This window comes from Epinephelus moara, chromosome 14, assembly GCF_006386435.1.
Source record: "Epinephelus moara isolate mb chromosome 14, YSFRI_EMoa_1.0, whole genome shotgun sequence".
Taxonomy (NCBI): domain Eukaryota; kingdom Metazoa; phylum Chordata; class Actinopteri; order Perciformes; family Serranidae; genus Epinephelus; species Epinephelus moara.
In genome coordinates this window covers 7,179,045-7,202,859 of record NC_065519.1, presented here as the reverse complement: position 1 = coordinate 7,202,859, position 23,815 = coordinate 7,179,045, and the positions used below count along the sequence as shown (strand labels likewise).

Sequence of the window (23,815 nt, the reverse complement as noted above, 5' to 3'; positions counted from 1 at the left end):
GGTTTTCAGGAAATATCTCAACAATTAATGGGCGGTTTGGTGTGTAATTTGATACAGATGTTCATGGTCCCCTCATGATGAACTGTAAAAACTTTGCTGCTCTAACATTTCGTGAAGCACCATCATTAGATAGAGATTTCATTTTGTCCAATACTTTGGTTTACGGCCAAATGAACGAACAACTTTCTTCACCACCAGAACAACCAGGAAACAACAAGGACAAAAAGCCCTGTGTCAACAAAAGCTCAGAGGTTAAATCGTCATATTGAGTCCCACCCAACATACAATCCAGTCAAATTCTCTTTTAACAAAGGTAACATTTGGGGGCCATTTTCAGCTAAAAAATTATAACCCTTCCTTTCACATTGAACCCCAAACATTTAGGGAGATGACTTGGATGAGTACCCTGGTATTACATATATGGTATTGCGCATGATAATGACATGTAGCAAAGTGGGAATAAACCCCATGGAGGATATAGCTCTGCTTATAGGGACCTATACAACAAACGAACACGTTGATTAACTGTTATTTTTACAGGCTGAAATTACAGACTGAGCAAAAAGGATCCTCATCTGTGTCAGGAGGAGGAGGTGGAGGAGCTGCGGGTTAAAAAGCGCGCTGATGACGCCGCGGAGGAGGTTCAACAGACAGGACTTTCTCTTCTTCTTCTCCTTCTTCTACTCGGTTTCCTGTTGGACAGACAGACAGAGAGAGTGAGACAGACAGGGAGAGAGACAGACAAAGGGCTCCAGCCAGATAGCCCTCCTCATATATCCAGGACACCGCAGCTCTTTTCAGACGCAACTTCAAGTCAAAGCTCCCGGAGAGAAACCAGCTGTCAGTCCCGCTGCGCCCTGCACGGTCCTCCGAGAGGATCCACCGGCGGTTTGGGACCCAAAGAAACCGCGTTTAAAGCCACTGATCAGGGTGAGTAGCCTCATGATTTCATCACGGATTATCCTCATGTCAGATTTACTTTAATTGACAGATTTTTGGAAGGAAGAGTCATATGTTTTGGCACGTTGGAGGACATAAATATTCATCAGAGGGGATGAGAAATAAGTTTCAATCAGGGAGAAGGGTCAAAAAGATTTTTTAAATAGATGTACTGCCTTATAGTTCAGATTTTAATTTATTTTACAAGAAATAACAAAAGTAATATTGTAAAGAAAGGAATACAGCGCAAACAGAGGTGCCAACGAAGGTCTCCAAGTTTAATAAAGTCACAATAAACCAAAATGTGGAGCCCATAGAGACGCTTAGGGCAGGAAAATCAGACAATACAGTCAATTTATTACTGAATCTTTGTATAAATTTAATATATTTTTAACTGATGATTTCCTGGACTGACCAGGTGCCAGTGTACAGAACACAAGACACTGCTTGCCCTCTCTGACAGCCTAATAATAATTGTTAATTTGGCTGGATTAAAGCTTATAGCCTGAGGCTAAAGGCTTTATGAGTTGGTACAATAAAAAGTGACTAATGCAGGAGTCTCACAAAGAATGTTTTTAATGGTTGATTGTACTCAGGATGAAGAGTATCATGTGAACTGAAAGGATGGATTCATTGTTAAAGGTGGTTATTAATTTAAGTCATTTATCTGGCAATAAAAGGCAAACATTTGTTGGTTTCAACCTGTCTGATACGATGTGCTGGTGGCTTTGATTGGGGTTTATTGCTCAAGGTGATGCTTTGAAAATGTTTCCTTTAAGTATTCTGGGTATACGTTGACTTTAACATGACTGCAGTATGAGCTCAGTCGATTTTTGGTGTCTTTTTAACATCACTTTATTTGAAGACTTTCATTGATTTTTTTTGTTTTGGGTAAGAAGAGACCTTTGCGGATAAATCAGTTCCCACTAAAAACCTCCCGAACATCTGGATCTTAAGTTGTCGGAGGAAAAAGGTGAGCACACATTTGCACGTGTTATGCTAGAACAAAGTTAGAGAAACATTGAGTTGTAATGTGAAACTGCTTTATTCAGTATTTTTACTGGTTTGAATTACTGAATCAATTTCTTTTGGAGAGGAAGGGTACTCTAAGAATAATTTGTCTCCAGGTAAAAGCCTCCTGAACGTTTGATTCTTATATTATCAGAGAGAAAAGGTGAACAAACATTTGCAGGTGTTAAAACATCGGAGAAACACTGATTTGTGACGTGAAACTGCTTTATTCAGTAATTTTACTGTTTTAAATCACCTGGTCCAATTGTTTTGGAGAGGAAGAGACCTCTACGAATAATTCGTCTCCAGAGAAAAACCTCTCAACACTGTAGAAATTCTAATTGGGAGAAGTTTCAGCTGGTTGCAATCTGCAGTCCTCACCACTAGATGCCACTAAATCCCTCAGAAATCTTACTCACTACTGCTTTAAGGTCAGTAATTCAATTAGGCTACAGTGCTTTTAATAGATCAGACAATTAATGGATTTGTTGATGGACATTAAATAAACAATTTGTGCATTCAGTTTATCATTTAAAGTCCTTTATCAAGCAAAAATGTTTCTGAAAATGATTCCAGTTTCTCAAACTTAAGGATTTGCTCCTCTTTTCTGTTTTATATAATTGCGTATTTGATATGTTTTGATTTTGTTCCGACAAAAAGGCAATTCGAAGAGAGTTCTGGAAACCTATAAAGGCATTATCCCAATTTTCTGGCATTTTCTAGATTAAACAATTCCTTTAAAATGTTAAAAACCAGCCAGCAGATTGATTAATAGATGAATTAATGTTTGAGGCAGCTCTGGTCATTAGATGTGGGTTTACTGTGCAGTGTTAATGAGATGTAAATGAATGCTGTTGGCCCAGACAGTAGATCACCACCACCGCCCAGGGCCAATGACACCATTGTTGCTCAATTTCGGGTGTTTGTTTCAGTGAGATTTTGTGTTTGAGACACATCAGACATGCTGACTGCCTGTCTCCTCTGCGCTCTGACATAACCATCCCTCTGACTTGTCGCCTGTGGGGCGTTCATGGCTGCAGGATGTCCTCACTGCCGGGGCACTTGGTCGTCATGGCAGACGGGGTCAGAGGTGGCTTGGCAGCTCCAGCCGACCCCCCCCCCCCCTTCTCTCTCCCTCTCTCTCAGGGGGGCAAGAAACCCTCCGTTTGCCCCGGAAACAACAAACAAACAGCCCCTCCACAAGCAACAACGGAGACATTTTTAGCTCAGTTAAGCAATTAAGTGATGAGACAGCAGCGGGAAATGATAAGGCTGCTGTTTAAAGTGTTGGAGGTCTCACAGCTTGAGGCTTTAAAAAGTACTGATGAAGATACATGTCAGCACCATAGAAGCAGGGGAGGAGTCAGACACTGTAAACATTCAAAGCTCAGCCCAAACCGAGGGGGCATGCTCCCACAGGAAGATTTTTTTTTCTCATTTATGCCAGCTATGTGCGCTGTATTTCAAGGCATTTGAGATTATAGAACACCTATTTATCTGTGCATCAATCAAGAAAGTTAGTTGCCAAGGAAGAAAATCATCCTGTAGCGCCCACATCCTATTTTCTATCTAATCATTGTCCAACTGTCTTCATCACTCTGAAACTGGAACATTAGAAATGTTGAGGATGACTTATTTTCATTTTCTTCAACACTCTGATTTGAACATCAGGCCAAAAGATGAATATTTGATCGATTATATGAGATTTCTTTGGGGAGTAACACAGTAGGATAAACATCATGGTCATATGTCAGTGCCCTGTAGTGACTACTATCAATGAAAAACGCCACCAAGAGTCTGAGTGTGACTCGTTGAAAGAAGTCCATGCTTAAGTCCAACAATGTGTTTCATGATGATTGAACCACTAAGACAAAAGAGATGAACTATCACTGATGTGATTATGTGACTGCGGTAACGTTATGTGATAACGGTCAATAGAAAGTATCAGAGCCAAAACTCACCCTCTTTGTCTTAAAACCGACATGGCTGTGAATGAACGGGTAAAATAATGTGTAACCACACCTGTGCCAATTACAACTGGAAATGAAAGTGACCAAAAGAATGTTTGCAGCCTCACAAATAATAAACAGCAAGGGTAAAATACACATTCTGGCTCCTACAGCCCCTCCAGGATGTTGTGAATGCAACAATTAACGCCGATCCCTGCATGACCTTGCAATTTTCCAATCACCGCAGCTTTACTCCAAATTTGACCATTTAAATCTCATTTCATTGTAGGTCTGTGTGCAGTGTATTGATTTACTCAGAGCCTCTTTGCCCTGCTCTCTCTCTCTCTGTTTATCATGAGACCACTGCTGCAGAGGTGTGAGCTCCACACACAGTCGCAAACACACAGTGACAGAGCTAACTGTTAGCATCACACAGCTAACGTTACAGAATGGTTATTAACAGGTTTAATAGAGTGTGCCAGGGCTGACGTCAAAACCCGGAAGTTTAGCATTGCGCTGGTTCCTGGAAGAGAAAATGAATGTGATTTTTGCATTGCGTTTTGGATTATGTCAGAAGATAAGCTCAGTGGCTAACACAAGTTTATGATACTTACAGGTTTTGTTCAGCGAGATAATCTTCACATATGAACACCTTTCATACCGCATTTGAAGCTTAAATGCGATCGCCAGAAGTAAAAAGCTAACGTTAGGCTTTAACGGACTACATGACTACTCCACGGTCGCATGACTCTTGACGTCACTGCCACTAAGCTTTCAACTGATTGCGGCCGCTTTATTGTAAAAACATTGTATAATGGGGAAATCGGACTGTTTAAGCTATATAGGAAGCTCGCCTGTTCGGGGGTGATGACGTTTAATGTCCCCGACAGGGTTTGTAGTTGTATTGAGCAACTTGTTAGCAACCGCCTTTTTTATGACATGTAAAAGCTTCAAAATTCACAAGTAGGGTATTTACTGACGTGTTTTAACTCACCTAAGCTTTTGTTAACCACAGACCTTATTTGAGGCATTTTACCAAAATCCCATTCAAAAAAGGTATTGACTTTTAGACGAGAGAACCGGAAGTGGTAAAAGCGCTAACGGAGTTCCGGGTTTACTGGCACACTCTATAACAGAGTCAAGCTTTTTCAGTATTGGTGTGAGATTAACTACTAGGTGTCAGAGGTTATCCTCGAATGCAGGGAGTACCCGACAAGTAGCGATGAGATCACGTCGTGCTGTGTTAGCTTGTGCTAAGCGGGCAGAGTTAGCAGAAGGAGAGCGGCACACGGAAATCGTCCTTCAGCGCTGTATTGAACAGCATCAACAGCTGATCGTCAGCAAAACCTTAAAGCATTGTAACATGCATCGCTATTTTTAAAAAAAAAACCCTGCATGAAATCAGGTATTTCAGGACGCAATAATCATCCAAAACAGCTGCAAAATTGTGGAGGGACTGAGATTATCTGAATGTTGAAGGTATTTTAAAAACCTAAAAGAATCGGGGCTGTTGAGAAAATATTCAGGCTGTAGCCCTGCTCCGCCCTGTCATTAGGCCTTATCATACATGCTGTGTTATCTTCGAAGGAATATGAAATCCACATACCTTCAATTTTAGTGACTTTTAAGGCTGCAGCTAACTAACTAATTACTTTTCATTATCGATTAATCATTTAGTTGACAAAATGCCAGAAAATACTGAAAATGTGACGCTAAATTATTAAAAATTACCTTCTCTTTAAGTGCATGGTGACAGAAGACTGAGAAAACCAACATACATTAAAGTTTAAGCCACTGAGGCTGGTCATTGTTTGGCGTTTTTGTTCAAAAGCATTACTAAGAAGAGGAAAAATTGTGAATAAATGATCAAAATAGCTCCTGATTAATATATGTTGATCATCTAATTGCTTATTTGACTGATTATGTCACCTCTAAATTACTTTCTCCGCTGTTGATTGAAAAGAGAAACAGCCAAATGTATATTCCCCCTCCCAAAACTTTGAGGTTTTTCATCAGACATAAACCAGACCCACAGATGCAGATGCTGATAATCAGCTGTGGTTGGCGGCTGCAAACCAAACCACAGAACACGCTGCCGCATCATTTATCAGCGCGTAGGTTCAGTGTGATGATCTGCTTAAACAAAATCATTACCACACGCTGATTTATATACTTGGAAATATTTCAGGAAGCGCTGCGGGGCAACAGAAGGGATGTGTGCAGACTGTCGGCCAAAAACTGAAGCTGATCTTTGTCTTTTATTGTTTTGTATTTACTGTTGTTGGATCTGATAAGAAGAAGTGTCTTTCGGCCCTCATGCATTCTGTTGAGCGTGTGTGTGTGTGTGTGTGTGTGTTGGCATATTTCACACATCAGTCACAGCCTGCACTCTCGTTGCCCTGGCTTGTTTCCGAAAAAGTTGCTCAATGTGTAATAATCTCCATTAGTCACAGTGACTAACTCTGGATGTCTCCTCTTTTTTTTCCTCTTCCAGGGAACAATGAAGATGCTCCTGCCTCTGGTAATCCTTCAGCTGCTCTTGGCTCCAGCGCTCATGGTAAACTCCCACTGGATCAAACTGAAAACGAAAATGCACTAACATCGACAGCCAAAACCTAAGACACCCAACTGTTTTTGGAAACATAAAGCGGTGCAGTTTATATACTGTTTTTGGTGTTATGTAGAGCTGCAACAATTAGTCAAATAATCGATAGTTGATCAAAAGATGATTAACTATTTTGATAACTGATTAAATCTTTTGTTCAAACAGAAATGCCAAAAATGAAGACGTATACTGATGAATATTATTGTAAACTGAATATTTTTAGGTTTTGGACTCTTGTGTGGATGAAACAACACATTGTTTTCCAGCAATATCTTGATTTTGATTGATTTTAGCAGCATTAAACAGTAGATTTCAAAGAATTTATCTGATTCAACAATGGTGAAAAGTCCGCAAGATTTCAGAATGAGACTTCTCCTTGAGCGAGACTTGGTTACAAATTCACTAACGAACTGACCGGATCAGTAAAAGGTAAAGAAAAACGTTTTGTTTCTCTGTAGGGATCCTCTCCATAATGTTGTCAGATACTTATAATAATATTGTGAGCCTGTCAGTGGCAAAAACAAACACTTAGTTACATTGCAGCCTGTTTCGCCACTCCTGGCTGCAGCACTCTTTCCGTACCAACACATTCTCGCTCTGACTTCTGCCTGTCTTCTTTCAAAATACACTTCTGTTTTCACAGGAAATTTAACGTTTACATACAGTTTTTTTCAAAATAAAAGCACTACGTCGGTACAACACTGCAAATTGCAGTTTTTTTCCTTCAACAACAAAAGCACGTGGTTAAGTTCAGGACAAAAGAGCAGGGTTTGGCTTTAGAGTCTTACGGGACGCAAACTCCGAACTTTCGCCGCCTTAACTTTCATCCTTGTCCCACCGCATTTCCTCCTGACACACAGAGTGCCATTGACCTATAACGGCAGCCAGCCACGTATCATGTCGATGCTAAAGGACAGGAATACCGCTCTCTCGGGTGAAAGTCGGTATTTGTTGGACCCATCCACCACCCCTCCCACCTGCCCCACTTGGACTTTTGCCGCCTTAACTATTGTTCTTGTCCCCCGCGTTTCCCTCTAATGTCGCCAGGGGCTGTTAAACTATAACTGCAACCGGCTGCATATCACGCCATCATTAAAGGTCAGCTTTTATCGTTGGTGTCTGACACGGCAAAGTCACTGCCCAAATGCCAGATTTGGACGACTAAAGAGTGAGACTGCGTTGTCAGTACTGGACTAATTTAAAAGATTATGGTCTTCATTTGTCACTTAGACACAAAAGCATGGAAAAATAGATTTGGGTTGAAAAAACCAAGGATTCCTTTTAATCTTTATGCGCAACAGTCACAGAACATACGTATAATAATATAATTTGTTAGATTTGGTCGGGAAAACACCTCAAGGCTTTCAACAAATTGAGTTTGCCCAGTAGATGTTTAGACTTCTGACCACTTTAATGATTTTTCATCCATGTTGGCTAGTTTCAAACTTCATTCTTGAACTTGACAACAAACACTGGCCAAGAATTAACTATGAAATTTAATGAGATTTGGTCTGAAAGCAAAGAAAAACCATTCTAACAAAGGTTAATGTTGTTGTTTTATCACACTGCATTACATGTACAAACTGCTGTGTTGTGTTCAGGTGCCCAGTGTGGATCGCTGGGACACGTGGGGTCCTTACGGAGAATGCAGCCGGAGCTGTGGTGGCGGTGTGACCATGAGAACCAGACGCTGTATCACACACAGGTACGTCATCTGTCTGTATATCTATCTATCTTTAATGCTTAAACAAGCCTGTATAAACACATGAAGTCACAGTCAGCGTGTCTTTGTCACGCTCAGCTCATTGTGAGGCCCTGAATACACACACAGGTCTTTTTTTCTCCCTCCTGTATGAATAAAGCTAATTGTGAGGTTCATGGGCACAGACTATATCTTGATTGTAAAAGAATGCCTTGAAGTCACGGGGACGTGGGCTTGTCTTACATCCAAACAGACTGCAGGGAGGGGCCCGTTAACATTAAAAGGACTTCTCTTTCCTGGGTGTTGGCTGCTGAAGAGGAGCGGATGAAAACGAATATTTCTAGCTGCCCTTTTTTGGCTAAAAAGACTTCAGTTCACTCTGCTGCACATGTCTCTCTATGGTTTTCTGTCCATTTTTAGTCTGGTTTGTAAAGCTGCTTCTCTCACTGAGCATCTGACTAAACATGACAGAGTGTTGGTGCCAGCTTTCATTGTAAATGACTTCGTATTGCTGGAATCCAGCCGGCATGTTGCCTCATGTAACCCATAAAGTGAACTCCATTCATCAGGTGCGAAGTCGTGTCGTTCAAAATCCTGCTTAACTAAAAGGATGAAAGTATAAGGAGACAAATCTACTTAAAGTATCAGAAGTATAAGGACTTATTCTGCAGAAAAAACTGTGTCAGATGGGACGGATTGAAATTAAATCTGAGGGATCAAAGTTGATTGATTGGACTGAAAAGATTAAGAAAAAAAAGTTCGTTTTGGGGACTTTTCTTTAAATTTTTTTGTGCTTTTGTTGCATATTTTAACCTCTTTATTTGAAACAATTAGAGAAGATTAAAGGGTGAGTCTCCATTTTATGGAGCTGCTTACAACTAATAAACACCTGACATGTGACAGGAGACTCAAACAAGACCCTTATCTCTTAGGTAGAGGTCACAAGCCAAAAAGATTTGGAGCCTATGGTTTATTCTTTAAAAATGTGTTGTGTTTTAAAGGTTTAATCTTACTCTGTCAGTCAGCACTAACTATATATATCAGGTAAATGTAATGGTAAAGAGGATAATATTTCCTTATGAAATATGTTGCAATAGGAGTTTAAAGTTGATAATACGTCTGAGTTGTTTTTCTACCACCAAGTACAAGTGCAGAACGCAACCTCCCATCAAATGTCACTGCTGCTGTAATTTCCCCCTGAACTTTCAGTCTAACTCAATATACAGCATGTGATCTGCGATATTCAAAACAATTAATCTGTCATTCATGAGCTGTGTTTACAGTTACTGCGGAGTGAAGGTGTGTCTCAGTTATTGAGCAATAACTTGATAAAAAGGACGAGTTCGATTTTTAATGCCCACCAGGCAGAACATGTCAGTGATGAGCGTTAACGTTAACATGTCCGAACAGTTTTCTGATTCACCTCGTTTGATATTTTGTTACATTCACGGGAAGGTGAACTTTAGGAAAGGTTAGTTTTGTCCTGGTTTGTGATATTTGGCATTTTCCCATTGATCCGTCTGAGATGCTGGTTTCCAACATGTCCGTGCAGTCAGTCAGTGAGTCAGATTGTCTGTAAATGAGTCTGTTTCCCCTCCTCAGCTGAGTAATGAATAACAGGGAAGATGCTGCTGCCGTGTTGGATGAACTCTGTCATATCTTGTCTGCCAGAATCACACCTTTAAATACTATGATTAGAGTGCTGTTGACTCATTGGGTGCTTTACAGGAACTCCCCGTTTGCCCATCATTTATTTCAGTATGAAATTACCTGACCTCATGGGCTATAATCTATTTTACCTTTCTGCGATCAATAATATATAAGTCAAAAGCAGTGTTTGATCATCCAAATATTTATTTTCCACTCCCAGGTGAAAAGTTGAAGGCTGGATGTTGTGACTGAGTGTTCGGACATGTTTTAGTTTCAGTTTTGGCGTGCTGACAGGAGCATGTCTTGTTTTTGAAGCTTAAGGGCAGGTACTTTTGGAGGTGACTTAATCATGAGTTATCAGCATGGCTGGAAGGGAGGGAGGGTGGCGAAACGTTCTGCTGTCTCACGGTTCACCGACGGATGTTTTTGAGATTTGGGCTGAGCTGCGACGATGTCAAGGCTTCTCCAGCTGCTGAGACCTCGTTTTTTATTACAGGCGCAGATTAAAGAGGAATGCTGCTTAATGTCAGAGCTGGAACTTATTATTAAGACAGTCTGAGCTGTATTTGCATACGTGTGCCGCAGCCTTACCTAGTCATTAACTGTTTCTGTGTCACAATGATGACTGTTAAAGTTTTAATGGAACTTCAGTCAGAAAACATGCAAAAGGGGATTTTTTACAGCACCGATAAATCTAAAGAAAAGAACATATATTTAACTTAAAGGGGCACTCCCCAGATTTTACACATGACGTTAAGTTCACTCGTCTTGAAGTCTTAAAAAAAATAACCCTGCTCATGTCACCAGGGTTGTCTCAGTTTGGACTTGAAATTAAAGACCAAAGATTCGTAACAAGACAAAACTGTTTTAGAGCGTTGCAGAGAAAAGTTGCAGCGGTGTGAACTGACCGTCTGAGCTTGACGAAAGCTGGCTGATGGTGTCACCTGCAACTCAGATGGTCAAATCGCCGGCGGCTGGTTTTAGAACGTAAAGCACACCACCTGTTTATACAGCCAGTCAGCTTAGTGAAGTCTGCTGGTCAAGTCATAGTGACTGCAGACGGCGTGTTCGCTTGCAGGTACTCCATCCCTGTCGAGCCCTCTGTTTCTGTCCTCACAGTGTGCCAGTGTTGGACGGTGGGTCGCTGCTGCTGCTGCTCACTGCATGTGCTTATGCATATGGGAAATGTAGGGTCCAGCGATTTTAGAGCTTTTCCCATAGTAGAGAATAGAAGTCCCAATATTTCTTCTTAACTTTTGACCATCCTTTTAAAGAAAATCCCTCAGGGCTTTGACACACCAAGCTGACAGTGGGCCATTGGTCAGCATCTGTTGCCTTAGGTTTTGTAAGGTATCCCACACTGTTAGCCCTTGTTGGCCCTTGTTGCCTGATTTTTGGCAGATTCAGCATTTTGAAACGGTGTCAAAGATGGCACCAATACTTGGCTGTCGGCTGTAGTCTTGTGTTGTGTTTAAGCACACTTAAGGCCGAGACACAGGTGACATGAGGCGATGCAACAATCAGCCTGTGTTGCCACTTGTTCTTTGATACCTGTTTGGTGTGTCTGGGCCTAAAAATGAACTTTATTTAAGTGCAATATGACATCACTGGAGTCCCCCTTTAAAACTGAGTGGATTAATACATCATATAAGACGTATTTGATGCAGAGAGTCAGCTCCTGTAGCTTCATGAAGATAAAGCAGATACATCACGTGTCTCCCCGGTTCAGCCTTGAAATAAACAACTTCATCCCTGTGATTTAAAGGGACAGTTCACCCCCAAATCAAAAACATATATTTTCCCTCTTACCTGTAGTGCTGTTTATCAGTCTAGATTGTTTTGGTGTGAGTTGCCGAGTGTTGGAGATATCAGCTGTAGAGATGTCTGTCTTCTCTCCAATGTAACAGAACTAGATGGCACTCAGCTTGCTTAACATAATCCACAGACCTTGTTGTGAGCAGTTTCGTGTAGAAACTATTTTCTTTCTACCAAACTACACCCGTCAACTGAGTCACGACGCAGATGAAGGCGTGCATCTACTGCTAGCTCACCTAGCACCACTGAGCTAGCTAACATTACAGCTCAGCTGAGGAGGACACCATTAATGTTTACATCTTGCACTGTCATGAGCATGAGCCTCTTGTCCATGAGTAGATGCACACTTCCTTCTGAAAGAAAATAGTTGTCTCATATTGATGCTTCATTTTCTCTATACAGGGCTGACGGAGGACACAACTGTGTTGGACCAGAGAAGTCTTACCGCACCTGCAACATCCAGGTGAACAAGCTCTTTGTCTTCAACATTTTAAAATGTACAATGTACAAAAACACATTTATGCCTTTGATAAATCTCTAAACTAGCTGTAACAAGGATGAATGTCAACTACCATCAAATTAAAGTTTGCAATATTTAGACTGTATTTGTTAATAGGATGTTTTACTTTGTGAATATTTATAAGTTTCCACTGTGTCCCGTTGTTCCACTCAGGACTGTCCCGAGGGATCCAAGGATTTCCGTGAGGAGCAGTGCTCCGCGTTTGATGGGACTGACTTCCAGGGAAAACTCTACAAGTGGCTCCCTTATTATGGAGGTCAGGAGCAAAGTTAAAGCACTGGTTTTGGATTTGCAAAAGCATTTAGTTCTTATTAAACCTGCTAATATACATATAAACATACTAATGTTCTAAGGTCAAATCACCTTTATTGTAAAATGACTTTTATGTCTCTGACAGCTGAGAACCCCTGTGAGCTGAACTGCATTCCAAGAGGAGAAAACTTTTTCTATCGTCACCGCAGCTCTGTGGTCGATGGTACGCCCTGTCACCCAGGACGGAGGGACGTTTGTGTGGAGGGAGTCTGCAAGGTGGGCTGCACAGGAAATGAACACACTCACACACACACATAAATACACACACAAGTTCAGATGAAATTATACATTAAGAGAGGTGATAAAAGTCAGCGAAGCAGAGAAGAAGTTTTTACATGTGTGCTTTCCAAAATCAAATCTACTCAATCTGGGAAAAAATATCTTTCCTACTTTACTTGTTCCACCACTGCGCAGCACGCATTGCCATTGGGGGTTTCTTTTGCATGACCCATGATCAGTGATATAATTATTAAATCAGCAAGTTCTTTTTTTTTTCCTCAAAATTATTGAATATTAGGCCTATAATGTACATAACTTTGATTACATGTATTATGCTCTGCTCTGTGTCTGATGCTGCCTTCTGCCCTCCAGGTAGCTGCTCAGATAAAACTGTTTGTACTGCAACATTTATCAAACGCTGAGATGAAGTAAAGCATGTTAAATGATGACGTGACAGTAGAGCTTTGTTTGAGGAAAAAAAAAAGAAATACAACCAGTTTTCTAATCGGTGGAGCAGATTTGATCTCATAACATAATAACTATGTCCTCCCACCTTTTTTCTGTAAATAAATCAAAGCTAGAGGAATAAAACACCTCCGAGGTTCATTTGTTTTACAGCATCACTCCGTTAATCAGAGTGGACACAGTGAGCAGCAGGAGGAAAGATTAGTTTCACTATGTGGTAATATCAAACACTTGTTCTGCTCTCATTCTGTTCTCATGTAATTATCGCAGCGACCTTTTCCTCATGAAACACCTCCTCTATTTAACCTCTGACATCATGTCTTTATCGCCTCGTCTATGGGGAGCGGCCGTCCAAACCTCCACTCTCTTAGTTCTTATTTTTGGGCCTTAACTTTCTAAACCTTCACTTATATAACCTCCACTTCCAGCAGATTGGTTCCTAGATTCCTACTTTCACAGAATAATTGTGTTCCCACAGATGTTCTCTGCTCTCACACCTTGTTAAATCAGGTCTCGTTTTGGTTTGCTTTGGATGCTGAAGCAGCAATTCTGTGACTGGACTTTTGCTTTTTTCAGGGTTTATGCAGTAAAGTTGAAGCAGCACATTTTTTTATATGCAAATTTTATTTTTGTGTTTATATTTTTTGCTCAGCCACCTTTGACTTTAAAAAACATTATGTGTATACTATCATTACCATGCACACAAGGGCACAGCTGTTGGGTTTTTAAAGATCTTCAATCTTAACCCACTGGCAACAGACTACATTTGACAGCTTTACGTGTAATTCAAATATATTCATGCACACAGCACATCTAGTAAGGATTTCTTAAAATATTTGCATTGGTGTGACTGCAAACAGCCCTTAGGTCACCACTGCACACTAAAATCACAATAAAACTCTGTTGTTTTTGGCTCTAAAGTGGAACAAAAGACTAACTAAACTCTTTGGAGACACAATGCATATGATCTGGCACCAATCACCTTCCTGCATATGAATTATTTAGCTATTTCCTCTTCTTCTCCAGCGTCTGGGCTGTGACAACATGCTGGAGTCTCCTCAGCAGGAGGACCCCTGCCTGCAGTGTGGGGGGAACGGACAGTCCTGCTACCAGGTCAAGAACAGCTTCTCTCTCCGCGATCTGCCAACTGGTACGCTGCTGCACGTTTTTAACCAACAGATGTTTTCTGTCATCACATTCATCACATGTGCACGTTAATTGCCTGTCGCTGAAGGTAACGTCAGATGTAGACTTCTTTGGTTTGTAGTTTGTATGTGTGAAAGGAGTTCTGTTTCATTTTCATCTCAGGCTACAACCAGATGTTCATCATCCCCGTTGGAGCCACAACTATCAGCATCAGAGAAACAGTGGCCACACGTAACTACCTGGGTACGAACTTTTTGAATGAGGAGAAATAGTTGTGCTTGTGTCTGTTTGATTGTATTGTGAACATGTGATGACTGTAACCTCTCTGTACAGCTATCAAGAACCTGCGTGGGGAGTACTACCTCAATGGCCACTGGGTAATTGAGTTTTCCAGGGCGACACCCATCGCTGGAACGATGCTGTACTACCAGAGAGGAGCTGAGGGCGACAACGTCCCTGAAACCATCATCGGCAGAGGCCCCACCACTGAACCCCTCGTTGTTGAGGTAAGATTTCATACTTTCATTTAATTGTATTTCAAATATTTAACTCCCAAACGAATAGAATTCGACCATGAATAAAAGGACAGCACACTTCAGGGAAAACTGAATCTCACAATAAGTCAGGGAGAATTTTTACAGCTTTGATGGTGTTAGAGGAAAGGTTGAGAAGTCAGATTTCATCCTTCAATGAGCAGGAATCCGGCTTTTAGTTGCTTTGGACCAAAGTCTTGGACAGACTGACAAACATTTTAGTGAATATAAAGGGATTTTAATTGTTACATCCAACCCTCTCTTCTCAGCTGATCAGCCAGGAGCCAAACCAAGGTGTGGACTACGAATTCTATCTTCCCAATGGACGCTCCAGACAGGGCTACTTCTGGAGTTCTGGATCCTGGTCTGTCTGCAGCAGAGAGTGTGGATCAGGTCAGTCTCAGAACAACACAATAATTTAAACCTGAGTGAGACGAGTGCTGGTTTAACAGAAAATGAAACAACTCCCTTCTTATTCTGCTCCTTTGTTAGGCTACCAGTCTCGTCTGGTCTTCTGCACCATTGATAACGAGGCTTACCCCGACTATCTGTGTGCATCTCTGGCGAGACCACAGACCAACCGTACATGCAACCCCCAGGCATGCCCACAGACCCGCAGGTAAATTACAGTCAAAGTCCTCTGGTACAAATGTGATTATTCAGTAGATTTAAGCAGAATTTTCTAAAGCCAACAACATCTAGAGTTCATTTTTAGTCCATTGCAAGTGTGTTTGTGCTCATAGTAGTCCAAACAGTAACTTTCAGAGCAGCTTCTTGACTGTTGTTGGTGTTATTATGACTGTCTGAAAGGATGGCGTACCTGTATCCACCACAGTTGTGGAGATCCTCAGAAAGACCCAGAGCCTATGTGTTCAGGTAACTCAGGGTCTGTAGTCGTAGTGGTAGAGTTTTAGATGACTGCAAACACAGGGGGAGATCTTAATCGTTAGTAATCCTTCACAGTGACTCCTGGAATACCCTTTAGATGTGTTTGACTTTAGTATCTGTGTTTAGCGCACACACTTGTTCTTCCGTTTGGGGTGAGAACGAAGGCAACTGTCCAGCTCAGAGATCTCTTTTCAACCTCTAATGATCCTCATTTGTCTCGGATGCACTTAACGCTTCTCTCCAGGGAGGCCAAACCCTGATTTGACGCCACATTTCCATCAGACACCTCCTCCTCCTTTTTAACCTCCCAACCTGTGGCCCCTGTACCTGATCCCTGAGCCGGGCTGCTGCCTGACTGCTTCAGCAAACTGTTAAACTCTCTGTCGCTGTGCATTAGCGTAGCCGGTGTGTTGTGAGGTGTTTGTTTAAGGTTAAAGGTGGTCATGCAGCGGGTGTTGTGGGGATTGTGTACGTCTGAATGGGACACAGCAGTAGCGAGAGTGGTAGTAAACAGCCGGGGCTTCAGTCAGTGACTCTCTGGTATTTCCTGCTTCTTTTCTTTGATGCTGCTGCTGCTCAGAAACCTGAGATGTTTATGAAGCTCGGGTGACGCTGCCTGCGCCTCATTATCCTCAAATTGAAAGATATGGACCAGAAACAGTCGATGTTCATGTATGTGTGCTGAAGTTGGGGCAGAGATCAAGTGTGAGCTTGCTGGTCGTAATTTTGTGTCCAGTCTTTCTATATTAATGCTTCTTGTAATCAGTGTCCAAACTAACCAGGACATGAAAAATACTTCCTGTCCTTCAGCTGTGACTGACTGGTGGCAGGTTTCTGGATTTTCTTTAAAGGATAAGTTTCGTATTTTGCAGCCTGGACCCTATGTTCCTCTGTTTTTGTGTCAAATGACAAATGGGAACAACAATTTTTGAAATTGGTCTAGTATTTTAAGCAAGACAGGCTGCAATTTAACCCATTGGGGTGTGTGTACACCATCAATCTACATCCACTTAAAGTGTCTGTTTTGCTACTGACAGGCTCAGATTATTATTTCAAGTGTCTGACAGTTTATAGAAAGGATCCCTACAGAGATAGACCTCTTTGCTGAAGATTAAGAACCTTTATATTTCACTAGAAACAGCCCCAAATTTGCTGACACCAAACCCACCAGACTCCATTTTAAAAAAAACAGTAATTTTATCATCATTAAACACACTTTATTCAGAGTCGACAAAAACAAAATAAAACTCACAAAAGCCATCTTGGGTCATCTTTCTACTGTTCCAACCATTACTAACTTTGGTTTGGTTTGGTTGAAATAAACCATTAATTCAACCAGTTAGATGTGAAAATATGTTGCCTCTCCTTTTTTTTAAATGAGAGTCTGGTGGGTTTGGCTATAGCCATTTCAGAGCTGTTTCTCATTAAACAAAAAAATCTTACTCTTCAACAACAAGGTCTATCTCTGTAGGGATCCTTTACATAATGTTGTCGGACACTTATAATAACAATCTGAGCCTGTCAGTGACAAAAAGATCCCTAACCCCCCCTAACCCTAACCCCTAACCCTAACCCTACCTGGACGTAAATTAACGATGCAAATGTGCCTTGAGTGGTTACATTGCAGCCTGTTTTGCTGCTGCCAGCTGCAGCGCTCTCACACAACTCTAGACCGCTTTAAAAAATTGTTGCTGCCATCAGTCACTTAGACACATAAACACGGGAAAATAGGGTCCAGGTTCAAAAATACCTAACTTGCCCTTTAACACTGCAATTGCCAAAAGGATGTGTTGTTTTTAACATAATCATATTTAGTAATTTTGTAGTATTTTAGTGGCTTTGTTAAAGCGATGCATCCTTTTGTACACTTGCATTTCATTTGAAGGGTTTCATTCCAAAACACTGATATGTATCTGAACTAAAGAACGATTATCGAAGGCTAATATTCAATTGCTGCTGAAAACATCAGTCGATTACTTGATTTGCTGATGGATGGAAAATAATCGACACACTTTGGATCAATTTATGATTTAAAGTTGTTTATAAAGCAAGTATGCCAAACATTATCTGCTTCCAGCTTCTGAAATTTCAGGAGTTGCTTTTCTTTGTTTTATATTATTGTGAATGAAATATCTTTAGGTTCTTGATTGTTGGTCAGACAAAATGAATAAGTAATCTGTCAGTTCTGAAAATTGTGACGGGCATTTTTCGCTATTATTTGCTGTTGCATAGATCAACTAATAGAAATGACTTGCATATATCCAGGGCAGAACTTGACTTTAAACACTAACTGAGCATCAGGATAAAGAAACAAACAGTGTGTCACTGCCCTCTCTGATTAAAAATTGAGCATTACTGCTGGGTGTGGTTGGTTGTGTCTCTGTTAGCACTCCAGACAGACATGTTATGCGATCCTGGAGAACACTTCCACCTCACTGCAGCAGAGTGAGAGTTAAACCACTGGATGTCAGCCAAAACAAGATTTCCAGGGGCTGTGAAGTTGTTCCTTAACGCTGCACTTTGCCAAGAATTTTAATGTCAAAGTTCCCACGCCTCTGGCCAAAAATATGAAGTCAGGCTTTATCAGAAAACCTTCTCTACTATTTTGGATGGATTTCTCATATTTTAAAAAGCCCACATCATTTCAGACAGGCTTTTTAAAATTAGTTTGGAATGAAACTCTTCATTTTCTCTGCACTATGTTACAACTTTACGTTTATTCACACTACCTGTATTTACATTTCCACTACTTGTATTTGTATGTTTCTAATATTGCACTATATCCTTGTATCTTGTCTTGTATCTTGTTCTGTACCTGTATTTTGTTGTTTGCACCTTATGTTCATTCATTCATTCTTTAGTTTTGCACTGCGACTAGGAAAATACTATTTCATCTCTCTGTGTGCTGCAATGTATATAGATGGATGACAATGAAGTCTCTTTCATCTCTCTGATTGCTGTTTCCTGTCTCCCTTCTCCTCCCGGTGGATTTCCCAGCTGGAAAACCGGAGAGTGGAACACCTGCTCGGTGACCTGTGGTGGAGGCTCTCAGGTGCGCAGCGTGCAGTGCATCTCCCACGATGCTGCTGGCCCCCGCGTGGTGGAGGATGCCATGTGTGCTGCCTACACAGAAGCACCACCCTCTCTGCAGACCTGCAACATGCAAAAGTGTGCAGAGTATCAAGTATCTAGGTGGAGCGCGGTGAGTGATCCAGACTGAAGGTGAAACTGAATCAAATGAAAGTAAACAAACAGTTGACCTTTCGCTATATCCAGGATGTCAAACTGACTCAGCAGCAACAACAGGTTAAAAAGACAAAGATAGTTAGAAGCTAAAGCCGAACTATAGGCTACAGATCACAGTGTACAAGTGAACCACCACATCACTGCTGATCGCCACACAAGACAATGAATATAAAGGGAAACTTTGCTGATATTGAACCAGCTGTGTGGCATCACAGTGTGTGCAGATGAACGGTGTTTGGCTTCGTCCCCGTACTGCTGCCATGCCAGCACCTGGACCTCTGCCGCTGGATGGGCAGGAATCTCTGGGGCAAGTCAAACACCATTCATCTGCACACACTGCGATGACACACAGCTGGTTGGATATCAGCAAAGTTTCCCTGCTTCCCTTCACTGGTTCCTGTATCAGCAAAGTTTCCCTGCTTCCCTTCACTGGTTCCTGTACAGCAGGGTCGGTCTTTGTTTCACTTTTATAGTCATTAAAAAGCAAAAGCAGAATGTGTATACATTCAGTAGGCTATATCTTCAGTAGCTTTTCAGGTTTCATTATACTGAATTTTATTATCAAACAGTATAACATTAAGGCAACATTGAAGAGATCTGTGTTATAGAATCTGTGCTAATGTGTCTGCAGTGCTCAGTGACCTGCGGTACAGGCCAGCAGACCAGGGACGTCACCTGTGTCGGTACGGGAGGAATGAAGCTGGAGGAAACTTCCTGCAGCAATCTGGTCCGCCCCACTGCCACCCGCTCCTGTGAGATGGCAGCCTGCCTGAGACAGATCAGCTGGCACGTTGGAGACTGGGGACTGGTGAGCGGGACACGGAACAGCAAACACGAACAATGCGGGGACACTTAATGTGCAGTTATTGTGGCTGAATGTGAAGTATCATGTCATCGTTTCTGTCTCTCAGTGCAACTGTTTTAAACTGGCTATAATCTCTGTCTGTTTTTCCTCCAGTGCACTAAGAGCTGTGGCTCCGGCACACGAGAGCGGCAGGTGATCTGCTCAGACCAAGACAGGAACCTGTACCCTGTGAGAGAGTGTAATGTCAACCCCAAACCCTCCACCACGGAGCGCTGCAACACCCAGTCCTGCTACAGCCCACAGTGTGAGCACAGGCAACATGAGCTCCTAAATTACTTTAGTTTTTATTGTCTCTCTTGGATGACACAGACTTTTAGTAATGAGTAGTTCTTGCAGCCTGTTGTGATTTGTTCTGAGTATGTCAGCGTGCAACCTTGTTCTGTGGACAATTAACAAGGTGCAGACTGATAACGGAGGAAATACAGTGAGTGCTGGATTGAGCACTGACAACAACAACGCCCACATGACAGACAGGTGTTAGCGGTGGAAGTGCTAAGCTAGGGTCTAGGTACCATGTCTGAAGGGTTATTTTTGATTCAAAATGTACCATACCGAAACTGTTTGGTGGAAACGGGGCTTTTGTGTCTGATTCCTCTCCACTGTCCTGTGGTGTCCCACAGGGCTCGCTTCTGGGGCCTCTGATATTCTCCTTATATTTGTTGCCCTCAGGACAAATCATAAGCAGATTTAATGCAACATGTCATTTATTAACGGAAACACAGACATTCAAGTTTTCTGTTTGTAAATGACTGAATCAATACGAACTAGTCAGCACACATTGCAGTATCATAACTTCTGTCAACGTCAGAAGATAATTTAAACACTCACTTACACTGTATAGTGAGCTCTCATTGTTTGTGTTTGTTCTTTCTTTTTGTACAGTGGTTCCCAGCGTCCAGGACACTCGAGGACACGACAACACACATACTGTTTTCCAGCCCTATGTGCCGGACCACTCAACAGGTTTGACTCAAATTTCATCAGTTTCCCTTTAATTCATCAGTAAAACCCCTGCGATGACAGTTACACCACTCACTCTCTGGAGACGAAACGAGATTTCAACATTTTATTGGTTAATTGATCATTTATAAAGCATTTATGGTTTATACCCAACAAACTGTAGGTGTGATTGTACCCTAATAATTGCAACCCCTCAGTTTCCCTGCACCCCCTCCCTCCTCTCTGCTGATATAACTCCTGTCACTTTGTCCCCATCAGCACCCCCCCTCCCTGTCCCAGCACTAATTATCCCGGCCGCCTGATTGACATGTTTTCAGGGGTCCATGGGCATTGTTGGCCTGATTAAAATATTTCAGAAGCACTGAAGTGTGCAAGTGCTGGCTGTGGTGTTTTTGGCATGTTCTGGCATTCTGCAGCACTGTCCCAGTGGTCAGGAATTTTAAGTTTGAGGTTCATTTCCTGTGAGATTGTTTATTCTCATTGCTGGAACTCCTTGTTCCAATTCATTCTCCACTGTTCCCTGTTCTATCCTTCCATAAACAAATGTTTTTTAGTTAACTGTAGCCGTTTTGTTGCCGTTCTTCTTCGTTTTGCGTTCTTTTGTGTTTACACTTCCTGTGTGGCCTCAAGCACAATAGCGTAGACTCTATTGTACGTCTTGTCTATATAAAACACCATGAACTGTGGGGTCTAGTCTGCATGTATAATGTGCTAATTCTCCCCCCTCGCTTGGTTTCATCGCAGCCCGCAGGCCTGAGACAGATCCGACCCAGACGAACACAGTCTACGACCCTCACGGCTCCGCCCCTGCCCTCCACTGCAGCCAGTCCTATTATGGCTGCTGCCCAGATGGACGCACTTCAGCCGGGGGCCCCCAGGGTCTGGGCTGCCCATATGCCCCAGCTCCCACTCCTGTCCGGCCACAATGCGTCCAGACCAGGTATCCAGCTCCAAGCTGTCATTACACTGCGGTTGAGGTTACATATGGAGTCTGTTAGAGCCTTTGTGGGGGTGTCACTTTCATGGCAGAGACTGTGTGGCGTTACGCGTGACTTCAGCAGTAACCACTAAGTGACCGAAGGCTGAGGTTTTCATAGAAATGTCACATATGTGTTATATTTGGCACACATGTTCAGTACATAGTGTTTTACTACTTGTACCTTCTTGTTCTGTGTGACAGTTATGGCTGCTGCCGAGACGGAGTGACGGCTGCTCAGGGCCCCAACAGGGAGGGCTGCGTGGAGTATGTGGCCCCTGCACCCACTGTGAGCAAACATACATGAAATTCTTCCAGTTCATTTCACCAGCTCTTCACTACAGTGATGATCAGACAGACCATTAAACCTTTCCTCTACTCCTCCGTCATGTCTCATGTCCTCAGGCTGCTTCTTCTCTTCCCACTGAGAATGCGGCACAGTGCAAACTCACCACCTACGGGTGCTGTTATGACCGCACCACACCTGCAGATGGACCCAACGGGGAGGGCTGCCCTGACCCACCCAACAACAGTAAGAGACACACATTAATCTCTGTTTTGTTTTGCTTTATCCCGTTCTTAAAGGTATACTATGCAGGATTGATGGTTACTGTTTGTAAAGACGCTGCTAACAGTTTAGCAATTGGTCGCTACCTTTTTTCTGAAGTCCGAACATCACCTGAGCGCTGTCGGGGTACAAGACTGTAAAAGTCCCCAACACAGACACAGGAAATAAGAAGATATAGGCAGCGTCTTTGCAGAAAAATACCTCACCACACACTGGGAGTGCGTCATAAGTTAAGATTGAGAGGAATTACTCCTGTATGAGTCTATAGACTTTTTTTTTAAAATCCTGCATAGCATATCTTTAATCTCATGTGTGAAGAGAAGGTTTTGTTACTTCTTGGTCATCAGTTAACATTAATTCACATGCATGTATCATCCAGTCCAGCTACACCCTTTTGTCTTTTGGTCACTGAGGAGCTCTACTACCAGTGAGGAAATAAGAACTAAGTAATATTAATAAACAGGGGAAAATATACATTTTTTAATTGTCCTGACTGAATATCCCGTGCTGACCCAGAGATGCACATTTTGGTTGTGATCAATGTAGTCTTTGGCGTTATAGTCTTGGTTGTACCAAAAAACTGATTACATCAAAGCGCTGTAAATTACACAACCCTATTACATTGAATTTTTGAAGAAATCTTTGCTTTTCTCACATGCCTCCACAATGAACGAAGAATCCAAAAATGGAGAAAATACTTGAAGTCATAGGGGACCTCGTTTAACAACAGCAAAACTGTATCAAAATATGTGTTGACATAATGCCTTACCTTGTTGTGTGTTAATCCAAGTCTCATTTATCCAGTCGTATGCTCAGTACTTCCCATCAGATGGCCCTTTCTGACAGGGTAACAAATGAAAAGGGAAATTGTTGATGCTGTCTTCAAAGCCAGACTCCAAGACTCCACAATTTTACTTTGCTGAACACTGGAGCCGCTGTTCTACTGCTGCCTTGACAACTGATGCTATGTCAGTCCAATATATAGGAGGAGGGTCCCATCGCCTCCTGATATATGCGTCACTAGTGCCAGCCAATCAGAGAACCGGGGTTATATCCATAACCATCCATACGTTTGTTTGTGTTATGGTGTGATTTGGGTGTTTTAAAGGGTTAGTTCAGATTCACCAAAGTCACAACTGTTGTTCAAAGTGAACTTCTTTTACTTTAATTCATCAAGAATTTTCTGTTTTTGGATTCTTCGTTCATCGTAGAGGCATTCGAGAAAAACAAAGTTTTGTTTATGAATTCAATGTAACACGGGGTGAATGTATTCACCTGAAATGTATTCCTTTAAAAGCTTGATGAGAGAAATGAAAAAAACAATCCAAACTCAAGGTCCTCTTTCTAGCTTTTTCAGGAGTTTTAAATTGTATCACATGACCTTCATTAGACGCTGATGTGAAGTAAGCAGACTCCAACTATTGATGAAGACCATGTGATACAGTT

The 23,815-nt window shown here is 41.9% G+C and overlaps 1 protein-coding gene across 1 annotated transcript in view; it reads left to right on the top strand.

The window, feature by feature from the left end:
* Window positions 1–618: 618 nt before the first annotated feature.
* Window positions 619–23,815, top strand: part of paplna (papilin a, proteoglycan-like sulfated glycoprotein) — a 32,128-nt gene continuing 8,931 nt past the window's right edge. Inside the window, 21 exon segments of the mRNA XM_050062658.1 lie at window positions 619–663; window positions 665–699; window positions 701–793; window positions 795–930; window positions 6,394–6,456; window positions 8,106–8,209; window positions 12,074–12,134; window positions 12,345–12,447; window positions 12,589–12,719; window positions 14,214–14,337; window positions 14,496–14,576; window positions 14,667–14,839; window positions 15,136–15,259; window positions 15,359–15,485; window positions 18,752–18,956; window positions 19,632–19,808; window positions 19,959–20,109; window positions 20,748–20,828; window positions 21,570–21,765; window positions 22,006–22,090; window positions 22,207–22,333. Of these exon segments, the coding sequence (XP_049918615.1) occupies window positions 625–663; window positions 665–699; window positions 701–793; window positions 795–930; window positions 6,394–6,456; window positions 8,106–8,209; window positions 12,074–12,134; window positions 12,345–12,447; window positions 12,589–12,719; window positions 14,214–14,337; window positions 14,496–14,576; window positions 14,667–14,839; window positions 15,136–15,259; window positions 15,359–15,485; window positions 18,752–18,956; window positions 19,632–19,808; window positions 19,959–20,109; window positions 20,748–20,828; window positions 21,570–21,765; window positions 22,006–22,090; window positions 22,207–22,333 (2,416 nt within the window). The 5' untranslated portion in view covers window positions 619–624.